The following is a 20,415-nucleotide window of genomic DNA, read 5'->3' on the forward strand; positions in this document are numbered from 1 at the left end:
ATTATTTTAAGTTTAAAAAACTTTTAACCTTTACATTCTTTCTTTCAAATTATTGTATAAGATATATGCATATATTTTGAGGTACAGGAGATTGGGAGAGGGCTAAGGAGGATATTTCTTATTAGCTTAAAATGATATTCACCAAAAGTGACATATTTCAGAAGGGGGAGGTGATTTCCCCTTGCCCCCCCCCCTCCCGGCTGTGCCTATGGCTGAAACTATTAATTTTGGAAATATTTTAAAAGACATTTAAAAGTACATCTCATCAACCAAAATAAAACTTTTAATGTTTTATTTTTATTAGTTTTACACTACTCAATCATTGATCATAATATCAATAGTATATAATTATAAATATTTTCTTTTACATATATTTTATAAATGAATCTCCTAACAAGTATTATACAAGCACATTTAAACTATATCAACGTTATTATATATTTGTAAAATCAACTTATTACTTTCCAGCTATAAATCAATTCTCATCTTCCATCTAATTTTATAAACATATTATATTTGGAATATTTGTTCTATCGCGTTGAAAAGAAATTCTTAACTGCCTATCCAAAATTTTTGTCTGCACCCCCCTCCCTAATGGGTGAAGCTAGAATCAGACCTGCTGCATTGCTGTAATAAATTCAATTTAATACATTAGCTTTAATCGTCATATAAATAAGAAAATTGTAAACTGCCAAAAAGTTCTTTCCAAATTAATACAAATTTCTGAGTGTGTATTATACGTAATAATAGTTATAAAACATTTAGTTATGAAGTTGCATGAAATTATATTCGATTTGAACAATTATATTGATTGGTTTATTTCCGCGACAATTATTATAAAAAATATATTAATCAATGTCGAATAACATAAAAAGGTAAATTAGTAATATATTATATAATATTAACAAGTATCAAATAACAATGATGGAATTAATATTTAATATATATGTATAGTATATATTTATTCCATTCGAAGGGTAAAACCGAAGATAAGAGAATATAAATATTAAATTAATTGATCAAATGACTAATTTTGTCAAACATTTGTTTTAAGTTTTTAAGGACTAAGGTTAAATTAAATTTGAAAATTATTTTCGGTTGCTATTTCATTGAAAAAAATTAAACGCGCCGAGAATATTCTTTATACCTTTGAGCAGTAAAAAAATGAAATTTTTGCACGTCCAAAATTTAAACAATTTTTCATTCCTTATTTTTACTAATTATTTTAACGTTTTTAAAAATTTACAACTCAGAGCTACGAAATTTTTGGGCTTTGTGTGGAATGCAAAATGTTTTATAAAGGATGTGATCTATTTCACTTGGCAAAGGGCTGTTAATGCATGCAGCTTTATATTAATGTTATATTATTCTTTTCCAATATATTTTTCGTTAATATTCATATATGAATGTAATTTGGAATGAATTATTTACGAAGAGTGAATGAGCAAGTGATTAACCAAATACTTCATTTAAAATTGTACTTGTGAAAAAAATAAAAATATTTAGCCTTAGTTCAAAATAAGTATAAAATGGTAAACGAATTACAATATTGATCAAGAAGTATATTTGAAACAACCGAATTAATCATTTGAGTCTTGAATAATTCCATTTTTATAAACAGGAACATAAAATGGCGAATAATTCTTTTTTATTGGCGATCAATTGTGCCGAGTTTCATATTTTTAATTTTTTCGTCGTAAACATCGTGATGAGATTGAATTCGTTGATTGTTTTTTATAACCAATGTGTCGGGTTCACCATAATAAGGGAAGCCCTCGGTTGAGTAGTTTAATGTTATCAACATTGGTGCTATTTCCTTAGCCTGATTAAACTTGAGATATATATTTTTTTAAAGCAAACTAGGTAAATAGGACATTTAATAGAATGCATTTTATAGAAACTAAATGAAACCAATTTAATAATTTATAGAACTTTTAGTTTCATAAATATTAATTAAACTACAGATAAACAACTTATTAAATAAATTATTTGTAATATATTTTTATAATATTTTAATAATAATGATAATCTGCACTAAATGCTATTATTACTATCTCCAAGGGAAATGAATCCATCCACCGGTATAGTGCCTCGGTATTAATAGGTCTGATGACTTGATCACTCGATCTTTCCAGTCTGTAAAAATATATATAAATTATATTTAAATTTTTGTTTTTTTTGTTACTCATTAAATCGTCAGTAACTTACCTTTATCCACTCCTCTATTTATACAGTTAGAATATCGATCGAACGTATGAAATATTCTGAAAAACTTTATAAATGACCAACTAGGTCCGGTTCCTTTGTTTCTTTTTGATCAATATGTATGAAATTCTCTTATATTTTTTATGTTATTTTATAGAAATAAGCACTATGAGCATTTTTTAGTTAAGATTTAATTAAACAAAATTGATATTAGGTCTAAATTTAAATTACTTTCTTAATAGGCGCAACCTTTTAAAGTAACTTCTCAGCATAGAAATTTATAAATTAAAGAGAGAAAAAGGATAATAATTTGGATAAAATTATACTTAGACAACATGATGCCATCAGGTTTGCCTACCAATTCACTGTGCCTTAAAACGCGGGATGTCCACGGTAGATCTAAAAACTTAAGTATGTCTCTTATAGTTTTCCTTGGTTGCAACACAAGAGTCTCGTAATGAACAGATTTACAAATATTGACTCCAAGGGCTGTGCATATTTCATACATTTGATGAACCCCTGCGTTCCACATGCTAAGAGATTGCTTGTAGTCTTCAACGTTCCAACCAGTTATCGTTACCTTACGAGTCACTACCGATTGAACTACCGCACGTCCATCTCGTATCATGAAAATAAACTTAGCATGAGGAAATATACGAGCCACGAAATCAGCTGTTTTCATCACAAATGGGTCTTTGTTACAAAGTCTTTTCTTCCTTTTCTTCACTTTTTCACCACTCTTGTGGATTTTGGAAATTATGTTTTTTTTCTGATTAATTTGTGTTATAGATTCCAAATCGTCGATATTATTATTGACACCTTCGGCATATAACTTCATTTCTCTATCCACATAATCAGAATTCGAATCGGAATATGAAGTATCCATAGTTGAAGGGGTATCGATTTCGTCTCTTCCCCGCTGACTTAAGATAGTTATTATAAAGTCACCTACTGCAGAATCTAAAACTTTATCTGTTATACGGGCCTCTAACAGTCTTTGGGCCTCCGTTTTAGATGAGGCCCAATTTTTTAGCATAAAAAGTAAACGCGGTATTACACGCGTCTCCTCTCCACATTCTACAAATGGATGTGCATCTAACACTGCCCGCATCAAAGTAGTGCCACTACGAGGCATGCCCCCAACAAATATGAGCGGAATATGATGTCGAAATTGTTCCTTTTGCCGCTGAAAATTCTCTATTTCTGATAAAATATCATCTTCGTCTGTAAAACCTTTTAAAAAACTTTTATTGTTTTTTTGATCCTCTGGGTGTTTATAATTTTTATTAATATGATTATCTAGCATCTCTTCAATTTTGTTATATATTCCCGGTGGATTATATAGCTGATATTGATTTAATGGGCTTTTAAACGTTGAATCATCGGCATTGAAATCAACCACTAAGCAAGAGGTTGTATTATAGCAGCGGTTTGAGGGGCTAATTACTTTGACAAAACCTAATAGAAAAGGCGATGTTACCCATAGAACAAAAGCAAAAATTAGCAAAAAAATTATGTTGTAGGATGAAATTGTCGGATATTTGCGACAAAGAAAATTGCGGGAAGCATGAGTCATTAGATTCATAAAGAAGTATATAGGTGCGACATAATTGTGATGTGCCACCTTTTTCCAACGCATATAATATTGATGCTGACTTTTATTTATTTCTAAACAATTGAATCATATGTATATTTAGATAGAAAGGCATTTGCTAAAACGTGATTTATCATGGGATCAGCAAATATTCATAGATTATTCTATTTGAAAATATATGACAAAAAATGTTTATTATATATAGTATTTATAAAAATTTGTTTATTATTAAAAAAAACATAACATTTCCAAATATATTTAGGTTAAAAAAAAATTAATTTACAATTAAGAGATCTTATATATTTTTTAAAAATTTAAATGACATTTCTAGAATAAATAAATTTTTTTTTAAAATTTTTTAAAAAAATCTGACAAACAAAATCAAAATTAACATCAAATTGAAATTATACAAAATTCTTATATAAAAATATTTGTAAATTATGACTATTAAATTTTGCACTAGAGGTTTATATTTTTAGTGTGATCTATAGCTTAGAACTAAATAAAAAATTAATTTTAAGGAAGATTTGGGGTTTTTGTTAAGAATTATAGTTAAATTTAAACATACCATTAAAAACACATTGTTTCATATACCCAGCAACAAAGGAAAAATATCCCCTGATAGTCTTAACCCACCCTTTAAATTTAATATCTTTCGTTTTAATTTTTATCATTTGTAATATTGAAATTATAGAAGATAAACCAAATTTTTTTAGAAAATTATGGTAATTGATACATGCCTTCGAAAAGAACCATGGTAGATTTTTATATATTTGGGCATATATGGGGAATTTATATAACTAAAAATTCAATTATTTTTAATTAACAATAGGAGTTTTTTTCGAGTATAGTGTGTCCCCGAAGGTTTTCAAAATTTTATAAACGCTATTAATGAGTAGGATACGACATATAAGAAAGTGAAAAAAAAACTAAGTCCATTGTCGATAGGGGAGACCGATATTTTCCATAAGAAATTGAAGGACTATAAAAAATATGAAGCAAATCCCAAATAAATTAAACGTAGTTTTTATCTTGTAGAAATTAATAATTCGCCAGAACATTGGTTTAGAAATTTGTCGTTCAAATTTATCATTAATTCATGGCTCCATGGAAGCCTATTTATCATTTATAATAGTATTTTTATTAGTATTTTATTTAAGTCGTTTTTAAATATATTTTTTTGGATTTAACATTTATTTAATGCTTGTAAGCTGCAATCTGTTTTTTCCAGCAATGTTTTATTTTTTCAACTTATAATCATTATTTGAACGTATACCGGGAATCAGACAATTTTGTCATGAACATTTGAACTTAATATAACTCATATTAGTTTTTCCATAGATTTTTTATATAAATTATAAATGATCCAAAGGTTGACGAAATTGTCTACAATTCATAAGATAGGTCTGAAATACATTTCCAATAAAATCAGATTTTTAAATTTAAAAAAATGTGCTCAAAAAATGATTTAAAGTTGAAAAAAACACATTGCCGCTATCACATATATATTTATAGTATTTTTTTTTAAATACTCGGGCCGGGTCGAATATTTTAAATAGCTCTTATCTATAAAAATTATAAATAAATATAATTATATATTAAAATATTTTTTAAAAAAATCCAGGTAGGGCTTGTAAATATAAAACCTGGACCGGGCTGAAAATTTAAGAATAAACCGGGCCGGTTAGTGCAAATAGTACCTCTGCAGGTTTCTAATTTAAATAGAATAACTATTTTTTTCAGTTAATGTTAAATATCGCATGGTGCGATATTGATGCAACCAAAATGTGATATGATCGAGATAATCAATTTTTATTCCTAATATTTATATTTAAAAATAGTCATTTTCGAAGAGCGTCTGTGGCCTAGTCGGATGAGTGCGTGTATCTCAATCCGGTATTTCTAGGTAAGAATCCCAGCAAAGAGATCATGTTGTTGTCTGAAAGTAACTGGGTGATCACTTCTTGGGGATGATATATATGTTAAAAAATTAATGGGTCTTATTATATATTTTTTTTAAATTGGTCTTTTTTTAGCAATTATATGTTGACTATGCGATATCTAACATTAACCTTTTTCCCAATTGTATTTCTTTTAAGGATAAAATTCCTTAAAATTCCTGATTTTAGAATGGAAATTTATGGATGAAATCATGTAAAATTAAGTAATTTAAATAATTTTTTTTGTTTTTTAAGGATAAGTTCTGACTTTTAGTTTGAAAATTTAAGGACGATATCTGTAAAATTAAGGAATATTTAAATACATGCCATTATTTTCATATAAATTTAAATATATTATATGGTTGCATCAATTCAGAGAAACTTTTATCACTAGCGAATGTCATTTTCGCAAATGGATTTTATAGCGAAACTTGCGAATCCATATTAGCGAATACTATTCAGCGAAAACAATATCGAGAATCAAATATCGCTATAGCAAAGTCATTATAGCGAAATCCAAATCGCGAAGACAATATAAGGAAAACTATTTAGCATAACATATATCGCGAAGATATTATAGCAAATTTTAATCACGAGATCAATATAGCGATAATTGCTAATATGACTATTTTATTTTGAAACATATATTTTTATGATCATATTAATTGAATAATATTTTTTAAAAAATTGACAGATCGATTCAATGATAAAGTTTTAATATTCTTTTAGCCTTATATAATGATTAGTGAACTATTTTGGTTTATAAAATTTATTAATGGAATAAATCTTTTTTTCCTATCCTGCCCTATGCTTTTCCTCGAAGTCTCATTTTATAAGAATCGTGCACAATGGCTTTATTAATTTATTTAACAATTCATAAGTTAGGATTCAAATATGTTATAATACATTTCCGGTAAAATCAGATTTCTAAATTTAAAAAACCTGCTTATGATTTAGTTTAAAAAATAACACATTGTCGAAAAAAACATATTGCCGCTAACATATATATCTTTTGGGAGCAGGTTAATTTGAGTAAAACCAGGGTTTTTATATAAAGGTGAATTTTTTATTGAATTGATTGATTTAGATAACAAAGATAACAGAAAATAAGTTATTGAAATATTATTATTTCAAATAATTTTAAAAAATTGATGATAAATAGTTTTCAATAGTGACTTTCGAACGACATCATCTATGCTATGGCAACCCGATATAGATTTAAATAGTTTAAAAAAATGTTTCACAATGCACGTATAAATAGGAGTTATCTATAAAAACTTTTAACAGGGTTAATAAGCGAAAAACTTTAGAAATTTCTAGCAATTAACTTAATTATTATAGGTTAAAATTTTTTTATGTAAAGGTTTAATTTTCAAAAGAAAATGCAAAATATTTTACTTCGAAAGGTATTGGTTATGATAACAATCTTAAAGTTTCGGAGATATAGAATGATATAGCTAACTTAGACATGTCTTCAAAATATAATTTTTTGGATACCGTTTTTATAAATAAAAAAAAGATTACAAAATTAAATAATTCGCAAAAATCGATAAATATTATTTCCGTTTCATAAAAAAAATTGTGCCTTTTAGAATAAGGCTAATAAAAAAAAATTATTCCATCATTATTTGAAAATAATGGATTGGTTTATAATTACTTTTTTAAATATTTGAATTGAAATAGAATACTCACTTAATAGAATTTATTATAGTAGAATTAGATTAAAAACTCAGCACCTGAAGTCGGTTATGAATCGGATTTAAAATATCTAATTTAAAACTTTTTTTAATATAAAAATTGAATATTTATAAATAGAATTTATTTTTTTAGTGCATACAATTAGGCCAAGTCAATTGCAAATTTACCAAATCTCTAGTAGGATATAATTTAAAAGATTGTCTAACTGACGAAATAAATTTAACCTATGTGATTATAATTTAAAAATTGATTTTTTATTAAAAAGGAGCATTTTTTGGTATGAATAAAATGCTGAATCGGCCAAAATAAAATGGTTCCACGTCAATTCGGCGTGGAAAATTCTGTGCACGACAATATGGCGGGGCGACAATTCAGCGCAGCGACAATTCGGCGAAGCGTCAATTTGGCCCATATTTATCACAGATGCAATTTATTATAAATTACTTAGTATAAAAATATAAGGATGATTAAATAGAAGTCATTTTGATTGTTGGTATTATTAATTATTTCTTCATATTTATTTTTACAAAAATCTCAATTTTATTTACTTGAATGTGTAATATCGAAAAAAATTAACTAATATTTTTACCTATTTCTTTAAGACAAATCTATCACATTATAAGGTATGTTGATTAGTAGCCAATATTATGTAAGCCTGGAGAATTTGCGCATAGAAGGAAGAAAGAAAGATTTGACCTCTCTCTCTCTAATCTTATATATTATTTTGGCTACAATCTTAATCAACCGTTTTTACGTGATAAGTGATAAAAGCGCTTTCGCCCTCTGGTTTTGGATACAACAGAGCTACGGTAGGTTTTCCTCAAAAATCCATCAAACTGGATAGTTAATTAAGGGAAGAAAATGAGGAGCCCTTCTCACGTTTGTAGGCAAGCTGCACATACTTGTACGTGCAACAGTCCGAGAACTGTTGCTTAAACGTTTATGGGCTAATAAACAAAAAGAATTGGGCAAAACAAAAGGCTATACCCAAGAACTGCAAAAATAATTTAATTACTTTAAGGAATCGTTTTTAAAAATAGACCCAATATAACCCCTAATATAATGATATATTTTGAGATTTTCTCTTTTTGTTCAACAATTTTAAAGAATTCAATCATTATTTTTCTCAACAATAAAAATAAAAGTTTGCATTCTAAAAAACATAAAATCCAAATCACCTTTTTTTTTATTTTTCCGCCTAACTATTGACAAAAAATTAATAATTATATTTTATTTTGGGATTTTCTCTTTTTGTTCAATTTTAAAGAATTCAATCATTATTTTTCTCAACAATAAAAATAAAAGTTTACATTCTAAAAAACATAAAATTAAAATTTCCTTTTTTTATTTTTCCGCCCAACTATTGACAAAAAATTAATAAATATAATTATATTTTATTGTCTCTTTTTGTTCAACAATTTTTAAGAATTCAATCATTATTTTTCTCAACAATAAAAATAAGTTTATATTCTAAAAAACATAAAATCCAAATCTCCTTTTTTTTATTTTTCCGTATAATTATTGACAAAAAATTAATAAATATAATTATATTTTATTTTGAGATTTTCTCTTTTTGTTCAACAATTTTAAAGAATTCAATCATTATTTTTCTCAACAATAAAAATAAAAGTTTACATTCTAAAAACATAAAATCCAAATCTCCTTTTTTTTATTTTTCCGCCTAACTATTGACAAAAAATTAATAAATATAATTATATTTTATTTTAGGATTTTCTCTTTTTGTTCAACAATTTTAAAGAATTCAATCATTATTTTTCTCAACAATAAAAATAAAAGTTTACATTCTAAAAAACATAAAATCCAAATCTCCTTTTTTTTATTTTTCCGCCTAACTATTCACAAAAAATTAATAAATAGAATTATATTTTATCTTAAAATTTTGTCCTTTCTTCCATTTTTAAAATTTTAATAAGTTTGTAAAAAACTTTATTTTTTTTCTTTTCCTTCCATAATTTAATCTTAATAATCTTTCCATAATTTAATCATTATAAATTGAGAATTCCTGATAAAGGTAAATATTAATATTATTTCTGTATATCTATAATTTTTATACATTTATTTTTTAAGAATGCCTTTAAAATATATTATAAGTGAACAAGGGTCAAAACAACATGTTCATGATCAATACATATTCAGGAAAGACAGAACTAAATCAAAAAACAATATGAAAATGTGTTGAGTCTTATAAATTACTGGAAGGTAGACCTACCCATTGCAAAGGGCGTTGCCACATATTAAATGAAAAAGTAATTCTTCATATAGATAATCATAATAATGTGTTAGATGGTACTGAGATATTAAAAACCGAATGCTTAAATAAATTAAAAGACGTGCCATAGAGGTGACTGATACACCTCTAAAAATTATAAGCATTGCAATGGCAGGGGGTTCCCCATCCCTTCATGCTGCCCTTCCACTCATCGCGTTAATAAAGTGGACCACTCAGCGGGCTTGATCGCTTATAGAATCTCCATTACCTAACCCTACTAACAGTTACGATCTTATTTGCCCGATATCTATAGAATAACATGTTCAGGGTTGCCATTCCTTATGATAGCAAGCATTTGCAACCGGAACTGCCAAGATTCGCCACCGCCCAAAACCTCACATTGATGGCGGAAAGCAGTCATTGGTATGCAGATGGCACATTTAAGACAACCCCCTTAATTTTTCACCAACTTTGGACCCTCCATGTAAAATATAATAAAATGATTGTACCCACAATTTTTGCGCTATTACCGAATAAAACCCAGATTACATATATAAGGGTCTTGGATAATATAAAAAGATTAAAAAATAATCTAAATCCTATATCGGTAATGATCGATTTTGAGCAGGCGGAAATAAATGCCTTTACACATTCATTTCCGTCAATAACTGTAAGGGGGTGTTTTTTTCATATGACCCAAGCGATTTGGAGACATAGAGTGATGGCGAGTTATTAGCACATTATTTAGATAAAGATGCAGGATATGAGTGGTCTATAAAAATTAGGCAAATGCTCTCTCTTGCATTTGTTACCATGCATGATGTAGTTGATGCTTTTTATGGACTTACACAAACACCATTCTATCAAGATAATGAAAGGGTCTTATATAATCTAATAACATATTATGAAGCGAATTGGATTGGGAAAATTCTTCGTAATGGAGAAAGACAACCACCTAGGTTTCCAATTCCCCTATGGAATCAATATGCTGCTACATAGGAGTGAATCCCAAAAACAAATAATGCAGTTGAAGGTAATTTTTTTTAAAATTTGCTATCTTTTTAATCATTATTACACAACCATCTTTATAATTTACTTTGCAATTTTTTACTATAGGTTGGCATAGAGCATTCTCATCTCTGCTATCATCGCACCATCCCTCTATTTGGAAATTTTTAGATGCGGTTTGAACGATCGTTAACCGAAGCAAAAATTGAACAATATATTTCTGATACGCAAACCCCGAGATCAAGAAAGAGATATCGGGATACGGCTGAAAATATTATATTAATTGTATCTGACTATGTAAATCGCCCGATTAATGATACGGGGATCGCATATAATATTAATTTACAAATATAATGTTTTTTTTAATAGCATGTTTTGTATAGTATATTTATTCTATTTCATTTTATAAATAAATAAAAAAAATTGTGCGTTAATTCATTTTTGATTTATATAATAGAAAAAATAAGCCTAAGCATAATTTTTTAAAAAGGAATAATAGAATTTAAGGATTTTTAATAAATCTATAAAATGAATCAGTCTTAATTTGATTTTTTTGGATCATGGCTAGGTCTATTTTTAAAAACGGTAGATTTAAATTCTAGCCAAAATAATATGTAAGATTTGAGATAGAGGTCCAAACCTTTCTTTTTTTCTTCTATGCCCAAAATCTCGGCTTACATAACATTGGCTATCAACATACCTTATGTGGTAAATTGGTCAACCAAAGAAATAGGTATAAATATTGGTTGTTAATTATTTTTTGATATTACACATTTAGTAAATAAAATTGAGATTTTTGTAAAAATAAATTTAAAGAAATAATTAATAGGACCAACATTCAAAATGATTTCTATTAAATCATTCTTATTTTTTTATACTAAGTAAGATATAATAAATTGCAACTGTACGCATCGAATTGACGCCGCGCCAAATTGTCGCTGCGCTGAATTGTCGCCGCGCTGAATTGTTGTCGCGCTGAATTGTCGCTGCGCTGAATTGTCGCTGCGCTGAATTGTCGCTGCGCTGAATTGTCGCTGCGCTGAATTGTCGCCGCGCAGAATTTTCCGTGCAGAATTGACGTGATACCAAATAAAATAATAATAAAAAAATAAATAAATATAAATTCCTACAACATTTATGGAATATTCCAGCGTCATTGGCCAAAGAGGTTCGTTATCCGGTCCGCTCTCAATATTTCTTATGAAATAAGACGATATAAATTTGCCTACGCTGATGCCGTCAAAAAGTGTCGGCGCTTAACACGCCGCCGCCGATGTGAAAAATCGGAGGCATAGCGGCGTGATATATATTTTTTATTATAGCAAATAATATTTATTTAATATATTATTTATGAATTGTAACTAGAAGAAAAATAATATTAAATCATTTTTGAATCATTAAAAAATGCGATTTTATTTTTTTAAATTAATAAATATTATTTGCTATAAAAACATTTGATTTGTAACAATCCACATAATACTAGTGCTGTAAAGTAATGTCAAAAAGTAACGTCGTTACTAAAGACGTTACATTTTTTGAAGAAAAGGAACGCCATTCGTTTTACCTTTATCTAAAGGTAACGAGTAACGGTAACGCGTTTCTTTTTTTGAGTAACGGTAACGCAAAAAAAATATTGTACTCGTTACTTTATATTTTTTCTTAAAAAATATCAATAAAAAGAAAAACATATTTTATTGTATTATAAAATTACTTTTATTTATTTTTTAATTTTTAGTTCTTAATATTAATAATTTAAGCCGAGTTTTAATTCATATCAACCACTTCCAACATTTTTTTTAATTCTAGTTGCTAAATTATCAGTCGAAATTAATATTCAATCAAAATTCAAAGTAAATATAATGATATTATTAATTAATTTATAATTTATTTTAAAAGAATATTATGTCCATAGTACTTACTTCTTCAGATGAAGAAGATTTAACCCTTCCCTTTCCCCAATTTGAATTATATTTTAAACCAATTAAGAAAATTAATGGTATCAAGTCTACACTTTATAAATGTAAATTATGTCCCAACGCAAATATTTACAATGTCAAGTAGCACAAACTTAAAAAAATATTTGAAGGTAAAGAATGAATTAATTTGTATTTATTTTAAACATATAAAAACTTAATCATTAAAAAAATTATAAAATATATTTATTAAAAATTTATTAGAGTATATGAACAAGGAGAGGAAACGGATGATGAAATAGTTCCTCTGCCATTATTTGTTCTAATTGAAGATCAAAATATTAATGATAATATTGTATACTTACCTAAGCATCATTCCTATTCAGCACACACTTTAAATCTTATGTATTGACACTGAAAAGACACTCAACGATGTCCATTATAAAAACATTTCAAAAATTACATTTTCGAAATGTAAGCTTTTGTGGAATAAACATGGGCAATCTTCTAACTGTGCAGCCATTTTTAAGGAAAATATGGGAAGATATTTGATTAAATCTGTCATAACAAGATGGAATTCGTTCTATAACTCTGTAAAATTAATAAATAGTCTTATTAAGGTGACTTACCAAAAATTTGATGAATCTTGCGGCAAATCTGGATTACAGAGATTTTCAGATAACGACAAGTCGTTCATAGATCAATATTGTATGGTTAGTGTTAATTAAAATATGATATGTATATATATGATTTTATAGGTTATGGAACCGATAGCTACGGCTCTTTCAATTTTAGAGAGCGAAGAAAATAAGCATTTGGGATATCTCACTCCCATTATAAGCATTATAATATCAAAACTTAAAAAATTGGCTTTAAATAATTTTAGGTTTTGTAAGCCGCTTATTGATTCAATCCAAGAAGCCATAGATAAAAGGTATACAGTTCAAATATTGCTTATAATTTATATTTTGACTATCATATTTTCAATAGATTCAAAACACATCTATGATGATGATTATATACTATCGGCAATAATTCACCCACTATTTAAATTTGGCCCTGGATAAAATTAGAGGTGAATAAAGGAAGAATGCTGGAACTTATTTCCAGTTTGAGAAAAGATATTGATAAAGAAAGAACAGGCTTGATTCCTTTATCCAATACACACACTAGAATATTTTCAGATTAAGATAAATTTTTTTTGATGAGGAAATGAATGAAAACCTCTGTGAAGATGATCTTTCAAGCTTTTTTCAAATTAAAGATATTTCCTTAAATATTTTTAATAAATCCCCCGAATTGAAATTTTTGTTTATTAAATATAACACCACTCTCCCATCCTCTGTGCCAATTGAACGTGTGTTTAGCACGGCTAAAGGTGTGTTGAGTACTAAGCGCTCATGTTTATCTGATCAAAATTTTAAAAATCAATTGTTAAAAATAAATAAAAAATTGTTACATAAAGATGTTATCTTAGAATATATTATTTTTGTATAATTTTATTCATATTATAATTATATATGAAAATTTTATTATAAAAAGATCTTATCTTATATGTTCTTTGTATAGTTTTATTTTATTCTATTGTCGGAAAAAAATAAATATTTTTTTGCATTATATATAACATTTAATTTTTTTAAGTAACGAGTAGCTCGTTACTTTTTTGAAAAGTCGTTAACGCACGTTCCTTTTGTAAAATGGTAACGAGTAACGGTAACGCGTTCCATTTTTCAGATGTAACGAGTAACGGTAACGCGTTTCTTTTTTGTAGAAATTCGTTTACATCACTACATAATACACGTTCGCTCACTTTGGGCAGGTTTGTGACCAACGTGCTAGATAAGATAAGATTAGGCTAGTAATTTACAGAAAAGGTATTGAAATATTATTATATATTTCATTCTTATTACTATAAGTCCAAAATGTTGTGCTATAACTTTTGATATGTGGACCGACAAATATAGACGGCGAAATTATATTACCTTTACATTTCACGAAATAGATAATTTGAATAATGTGTTTTATACATTGGCGACACATCATGTCACTCAAAAACATACCGCTGAAACTATTCTTTCCGAGATAGAAAAAATTGAAATTGAATTTGATTTAGCGTCCAAGAAAATTCAAATGGTTACGGATGCAGGACCCAATGTAAATAAAGGTGTTTGTCTAGGAGAATATGACCATCATTTATATTTGGGGCAAGGATTACATAATCTAGTGACAGTCGATAGAATAAAAAATGTTACTAAAATAGAAAATCTCATTAAAAATGTGAGAGAAATTATAGTTCCCTTAAGATTCAAAGCACATTTTGAAAATATAAACGATATCGAATAAGAAATGTTTTGAATCGATATCATTTACATCGGATATTTTAGATTTGGATGATAATGATCCTTTATATGAAGATCATTTGAGGTTTGATGATGATAGTGAAATCAAAAATTAAGAAAAAACATAAAACATTAAAATTAAATGTGCCTACACTACACGTTGGCATAATATTTTAATATTTTGATGCAAGCATTTGGTTGTACGATATCACAATCTAAACATAAACTAATGGCAACTCTCAATTGTTCGTCTGATAAGAGGTTACAAGGTTACGAATAGGGAGTGATACGCTATAAAACTGATTGATAAATCAATAAGCGTTAATCAGTCATTAAATATGGTAAGATATGAATATATCAAATAGTTCTTTAATTTTTCTAGCATGGTGGCATTTGACAATTTTTCATATTTTACTAAAAAAACCCATTTATCAAATGAATTCAAGTACTTAAATATACTAATTCCGCACCACATTCCTTGGTATAAATCTCCAGAATTAGTGCAGGGTTTGACTTCTTGACATTTAAGGAGTGATGGATGATCATAATGTAGCTTAAAATTCGGTTCTTTTTTTGTAATTGGCGACACTGATTGCAGAATTATAAGTACAATCAGGTGATAAATGAAGCACAAACTAGATATTTAGAGCTTCTACATTTTTTGTTCTGGTATGATGGCAATTTTTTCCCATTTTGGAAATAATTTTTTTTTAAAAATTAATAATCCATTTTTTTCACTATTGAAATTTAAAAAAAATCAAATTTTTGAATCAAATCTAATATTCGATTAGTATTTTTGCAGGGCTACAATATTGTATTTTATTCTATTTAATGATATTTTTTAGAGATATCGGTTAGATTGGATCATTTATTTGTTAATTATGAATTTGGAAATATTTCCCACTAATATTTAAAGATAAAAAATTAAGAACCAGTATGAGGATTGGAAATAATTAATTCGGACTTTATCCTGACCAATTCTGGATTCAATATTTAGCGTAATTTTTCTATGTATAGGGCATTTACATATAGAAATTCATATTCAAAAAGAAAACATCAAAACAAAGTGTCCTTGGGTTCAATTCCTATAATTTAAAAACTTTTATTCTATCAGAATATTCTAATTCTAAAGAGAGCCAGTTAGTGGCATGGATCCTGATAACACTTTATGGGTAAGCTAACGAAGCAGGAATTTAATATGAAGTTTAATAAAAAATATCATAATAACTCAATTATAGTTCGTAAAGTTCGTTTAAAATACGCTCTAAAATAAAAACAAAAAGAAGAAGAATATCCGTTTATATATTGGCTAGCAAAAATAAATTAAAACATTGAAAAATTACTTTCCATTGATATCCTATGTTCAGTCTGGAATCTCAATCTGACTTACGAATTGATTAAATGTTTATATTAAAAAAAATTAAAATTTAACTCCAAAATTTGGAAATTTTTTTTTCTTATTTTTTTTAGGTAGAAAAATTTATTTTTTTAAACACCTCATTAAAATTTAAAACGGTAAATTGAAAATTTTAAACATTTCGTTTACGTTTTTATTACATATCTTCCGTCTCATCTATTCATCCATTCCTTCATGTTTTAATTGGGATATTACTTTAAAAAATTAATATTCAAGTTGTTTTTTCATCAAATTTTTGAAACCACTTCATTTTTTCATATTATAATCGAATCGATTTTATAAAAAATATTAAAAAAATCTGCTGTCAAAAACAGAGATAAAAATCGATAAAAAATAAAAAGCCATTTTAAGGAAAAATAAAATACTCCATTATAATTTCTGGACCCCCCCCCCCCCCCCCATCTCCCCAATTATTATCTATAATTAGTATCAGGAGGAAAGAAGAGAGCAATATATTATTAAATATCATTTCTCACTAAAAATATAATTTCCTGTCAAAATAATGTAATTTAAAAAAATATCTTATCCAGTAAAAATAAAATTTGACAGAACAAAATATGTTGTGACATCATTTATATGGTATATTTATTATATTTTATTTTTAAATTCAAATATTTGCACAATTCAATAAGAAATGTAAAAAAAATATTAAAACTTATATAATAAAAGAAGAAATTTAAAAATAAATATCAGAGACCTGCAGGGGTACCATTTGCAGGATTTTTTTTCGAAAATTTTTTACAGCCCAGCCCGGGTATAAAAATTTTAGGCCCGGCCCGAATATTTAAAAAAAAAATTTTGGAGCCAGGCCCGGCCTGGATTTAAAAAAAAATTTTTTTTAGGCCCGGCTCGGAATTTTTTAAAATTATATTCGACCTGGTAAATACAAAAAATTCATTATTTCGTATTTTATCATATTTTTCGGCGAGTATTATTATTTAATAAGCAAGTATATTAGCTAATGTTGTTAAACAGCTCGTTTTGAGCCGATTTTTAAAAACGGCTAACTCAATATTTTCGCCAGAAAAATATTGACCAAACCTAAAAATTTCGATACTATATGTCTAGACCTTTGCTCCTTCTATGAGCAAAATTTTCAGGCTTGCAAATATTTTTCTGGATAAAACACTGAGTTAGACGTTTTTAAAAATCGGCTCAAAACGAGCCGTTTAACAACACTAACATATTTTTTTTTAAACAGATATTTAGTATATTACAAATTGATACTATAAAAAATTTGTGTAAATAATATTTTGAGAATATACTATGTATTTATAAAAAAATAAAAATGATATTTTAATTAATAAAAAATAAAACATATATTATATAAAAACTATAATTTTATTATGTAATAGATACTATGAGTGTTAGCTAGTGTTAACTTTCACCAAACATTATATTAATCATAACTATATAATCATTATAACCATATCTAATTGACGAATATAATAATTCATGTGTATAAATTTTTAAAAAAAATACGGCCCGGGCCCGGGTTTTTTTAAAAAAAATTTCCAGGCCCGGCCCGGGTATATTTTAAAAATTTAAATGATAAATATATTTAGTAAATATATTTAAAATATATATATTAAATTTTATATAAAAAACATTATTAAAAAAGATGTAAAAAAGGGAACATGTTACCCTAGAGAGGAGTAAATGCTTAAGAAATTGGATCGACAGATTTCGAGAGAACTCTGCTGACGAAGGTAGAATTTTTTGTTGGGGTCGCCTGTAATGAGTCTTCTTTTTGACCGAGACTTTGATAAAATTGAAAGCCTTTCCGAAAATCCTCTAGTGTGGTAGTGACTACTGTATTAACGATGCCAGCGTATCTTTTTTAACGATTTCCGCTATCGATGCAGAAAATGAGAGGTTAGACATCTCTGTAAAATCAATGCATGTATAGTCCTAGGTCAATGGGAGATCGTTCGCCTATGGGATAAGGGATATTCCATCCGGGGGGTAGGGTGTTATCATAAGAAAAAAAAGGCCTACTCAAGAGTGATAGGGATATTAACATTTTTGAGGACAGAATGTTGTTAATGAATTTATGGTTGGTTGACATCCGCGGAAGAACTTCAAGAGATGGTAGGTATTCGATTCGATTACAATCGACGCAAATAGAGGGTACACCTGCATTGAAACTAAGACGAAGAGCCAAATGGAAAGTAGGCCCAAATTCATTTATTTATAATATTTTTGTTTTTCTATTTATTGCTCAAAAATAAATCGCATTTTGAATTCTTTATAATTCTAAAAAGCGTCATTTGTTTTTTTAAATAAAATAAAAAAAATTTTTAAAGAATATATGGAACTTAATATCGCAAAAATTAGAATTTGATTGAGTCATTTCTTAGAAAATTGAGATTAAAAAAATTAAATTTGAAATAAATCACAATTCACTCTTTTTTCCAAAAACGGGCTATGTGGATTCCTTTTATGTAAGATTATGGCACACTCACTTTTTTAAAAATTATTTCCTAAACTTACAGGGTTTCCCATCCAAAAAAGGACCCAATCAAAAAAGGAAAAGCACCAATCAAAAAAGAAAAAGGTTCAATCAAAAAAGGAAAAGTGTCAAACAAAAAAGGAAAAAGTTCAATCAAAAAAGGAATAGGTCCGATCAAAAAAGGAAAATTGTCAATCAAAAAAGGAAAAGTCCCAAAGGTTAAGGAAAAAGTCCAATAAAGGAAAAGTGTCAAACAAAAAAGGAAAAGGTTCAATCAAAAAAGGAAAAGTGTCAAACAAAAAAGGAAAAGGTCCAATCAAAAAAGGAAAAGTGTCAATCGAAAAAGGAAAATTCCCAAAAGAAAAGGAAAAGGGTCAATCAAAAAAGGAAAATTCTAATTCAAAAAAGGAAAATCGTAATTTTTTAAAAAAATATATAAACTTTTCAATTTTTCTTAAATTTATTTAATTTTGTCATTCCTTCTTATTTTATATCTAACTTTTTGCGATTTCTTTATTTTATTCAATTTTTTCTTCTCATTTTTGATAATTCTTTTAAGTATATTTAATTTTCACTAAATTTTTGGCAGACAACTTCTTTATTATAATTTTTTACATATGAAATTATTTAATTACAATTACGATATATATTTAATACAATTACGATATATATTTAATATAGTACGAAACAAAAATTTATATTAATCATTAATAATTTCTCCCCTTCTACATTTTGGGATATAGTATTAATGATTAATATAAATTTTTTTCGTACTATATTAAATATATATCGTAATTGTAATTAAATAATTTCATATGTAAAATATTATAATAAAGAAGTTGTCTGCCAAAAATTTAGTGAAAATTAAATATACTTAAAAGAATTATCAAAAATTAGAAGAAAAAAAATTGAGAAAAGATATAGTGAGAAAAGATACAAATAAAATAAAGAAATCGCAAAAAGTTAGAAATAAAATAAGAAGGAATGACAAAAATAAATAAATTTAAGAAAAATTGAAAAGTTTATATATTTTTTTTAAAAAATTACGATTTTCCTTTTTTGAATGGGAATTTTCCTTTTTTGATTGACCCTTTTCCTTTTCTTTTGGGAATTTTCCTTTTTCGATTGACACTTTTCCTTTTTTGATTGGACCTTTTCCTTTTTTGTTTGACACTTTTCCTTTTTTGATTGAACCTTTTCCTTTTTTGTTTGACACTTTTCCTTTTTTGATTGGACTATTTCCTTAACCTTTGGGACTTTTCCTTTTTGATTGACAATTTTCCTTTTTTGATCGGACCTTTTCCTTTTTTGATTGAACTTTTTCCTTTTTTGTTTGACACTTTTCCTTTTTTGATTGAACCTTTTCCTTTTTTGATTGGGACTTTTCCTTTTTTGGATGGAAAACCCTGTATATGATGCAAAACACATGTAATATTGAGATCTTTTATTCGTTCCACATTTGATCATAGGTAGATTTAGATCAGGGATCTTGTTTTAGGAACTTGAAATCAGTATTTCGATATCGCTTTAAAGTTCATTGAACTGCACAAATATTCCACATTTTCCTAGGGAATTCAGGAATCAAACTTAGTGAATTACAAATTTTCTTGCTCAGAGCA

The 20,415-nt window shown here is 27.1% G+C and overlaps 1 protein-coding gene across 3 annotated transcripts; it reads right to left on the reverse strand.

Moving 5' to 3' along the window:
- Nucleotides 1–876: 876 nt before the first annotated feature.
- LOC135922959 (protein-tyrosine sulfotransferase-like) lies at nt 877–18,131 on the reverse strand. Of its 3 annotated transcripts, none has more exons than XM_065457514.1 (4): nt 17,989–18,099; nt 2,532–3,663; nt 2,052–2,136; nt 880–1,831 (listed from the first exon to the last, which is right to left on the reverse strand). In XM_065457514.1, the coding sequence occupies exons 2-4, from the start codon at nt 3,509–3,511 to the stop codon at nt 1,649–1,651; spliced, it is 1,248 nt and encodes a 415-aa protein (XP_065313586.1). In that variant the 5' UTR covers nt 3,512–3,663; nt 17,989–18,099; the 3' UTR covers nt 880–1,648. The 3 variants fall into 3 exon arrangements, with proteins under 3 accessions (XP_065313584.1, XP_065313586.1, XP_065313585.1); XM_065457513.1 differs by having other exon boundaries at nt 1,725–1,859; nt 2,532–3,963; nt 17,989–18,131; XM_065457512.1 differs by lacking the exon at nt 17,989–18,099 and having other exon boundaries at nt 877–1,831; nt 2,532–3,963.
- Between the last annotated feature and the right edge of the window lie 2,284 nt (nt 18,132–20,415).

This window comes from Gordionus sp. m RMFG-2023, chromosome 1, assembly GCF_954871325.1.
Source record: "Gordionus sp. m RMFG-2023 chromosome 1, tfGorSpeb1-WG-v2, whole genome shotgun sequence".
NCBI lineage: Eukaryota > Metazoa > Nematomorpha > Gordioida > Chordodea > Parachordodidae > Gordionus > Gordionus sp. m RMFG-2023.

What these genes read in the sequence shown, in the direction of transcription:
- LOC135922959 (XM_065457512.1), bottom strand. Translation starts at nt 3,844, where the DNA reads ATGCGTTGGAAAAAGGTGGCACATCACAATTATGTCGCACCTATATAC. An exon ending in GATGGCATCATGTTGTCTAA is followed by an intron (nt 2,137 to 2,531) that starts GTATAATTTTAT and finishes ATATTTTTACAG; the next exon opens with ACTGGAAAGATCGAGTGATC. An exon ending in ATTCATTTCCCTTGGAGATA is followed by an intron (nt 1,832 to 2,051) that starts GTAATAATAGCA and finishes ATATATCTCAAG; the next exon opens with TTTAATCAGGCTAAGGAAAT.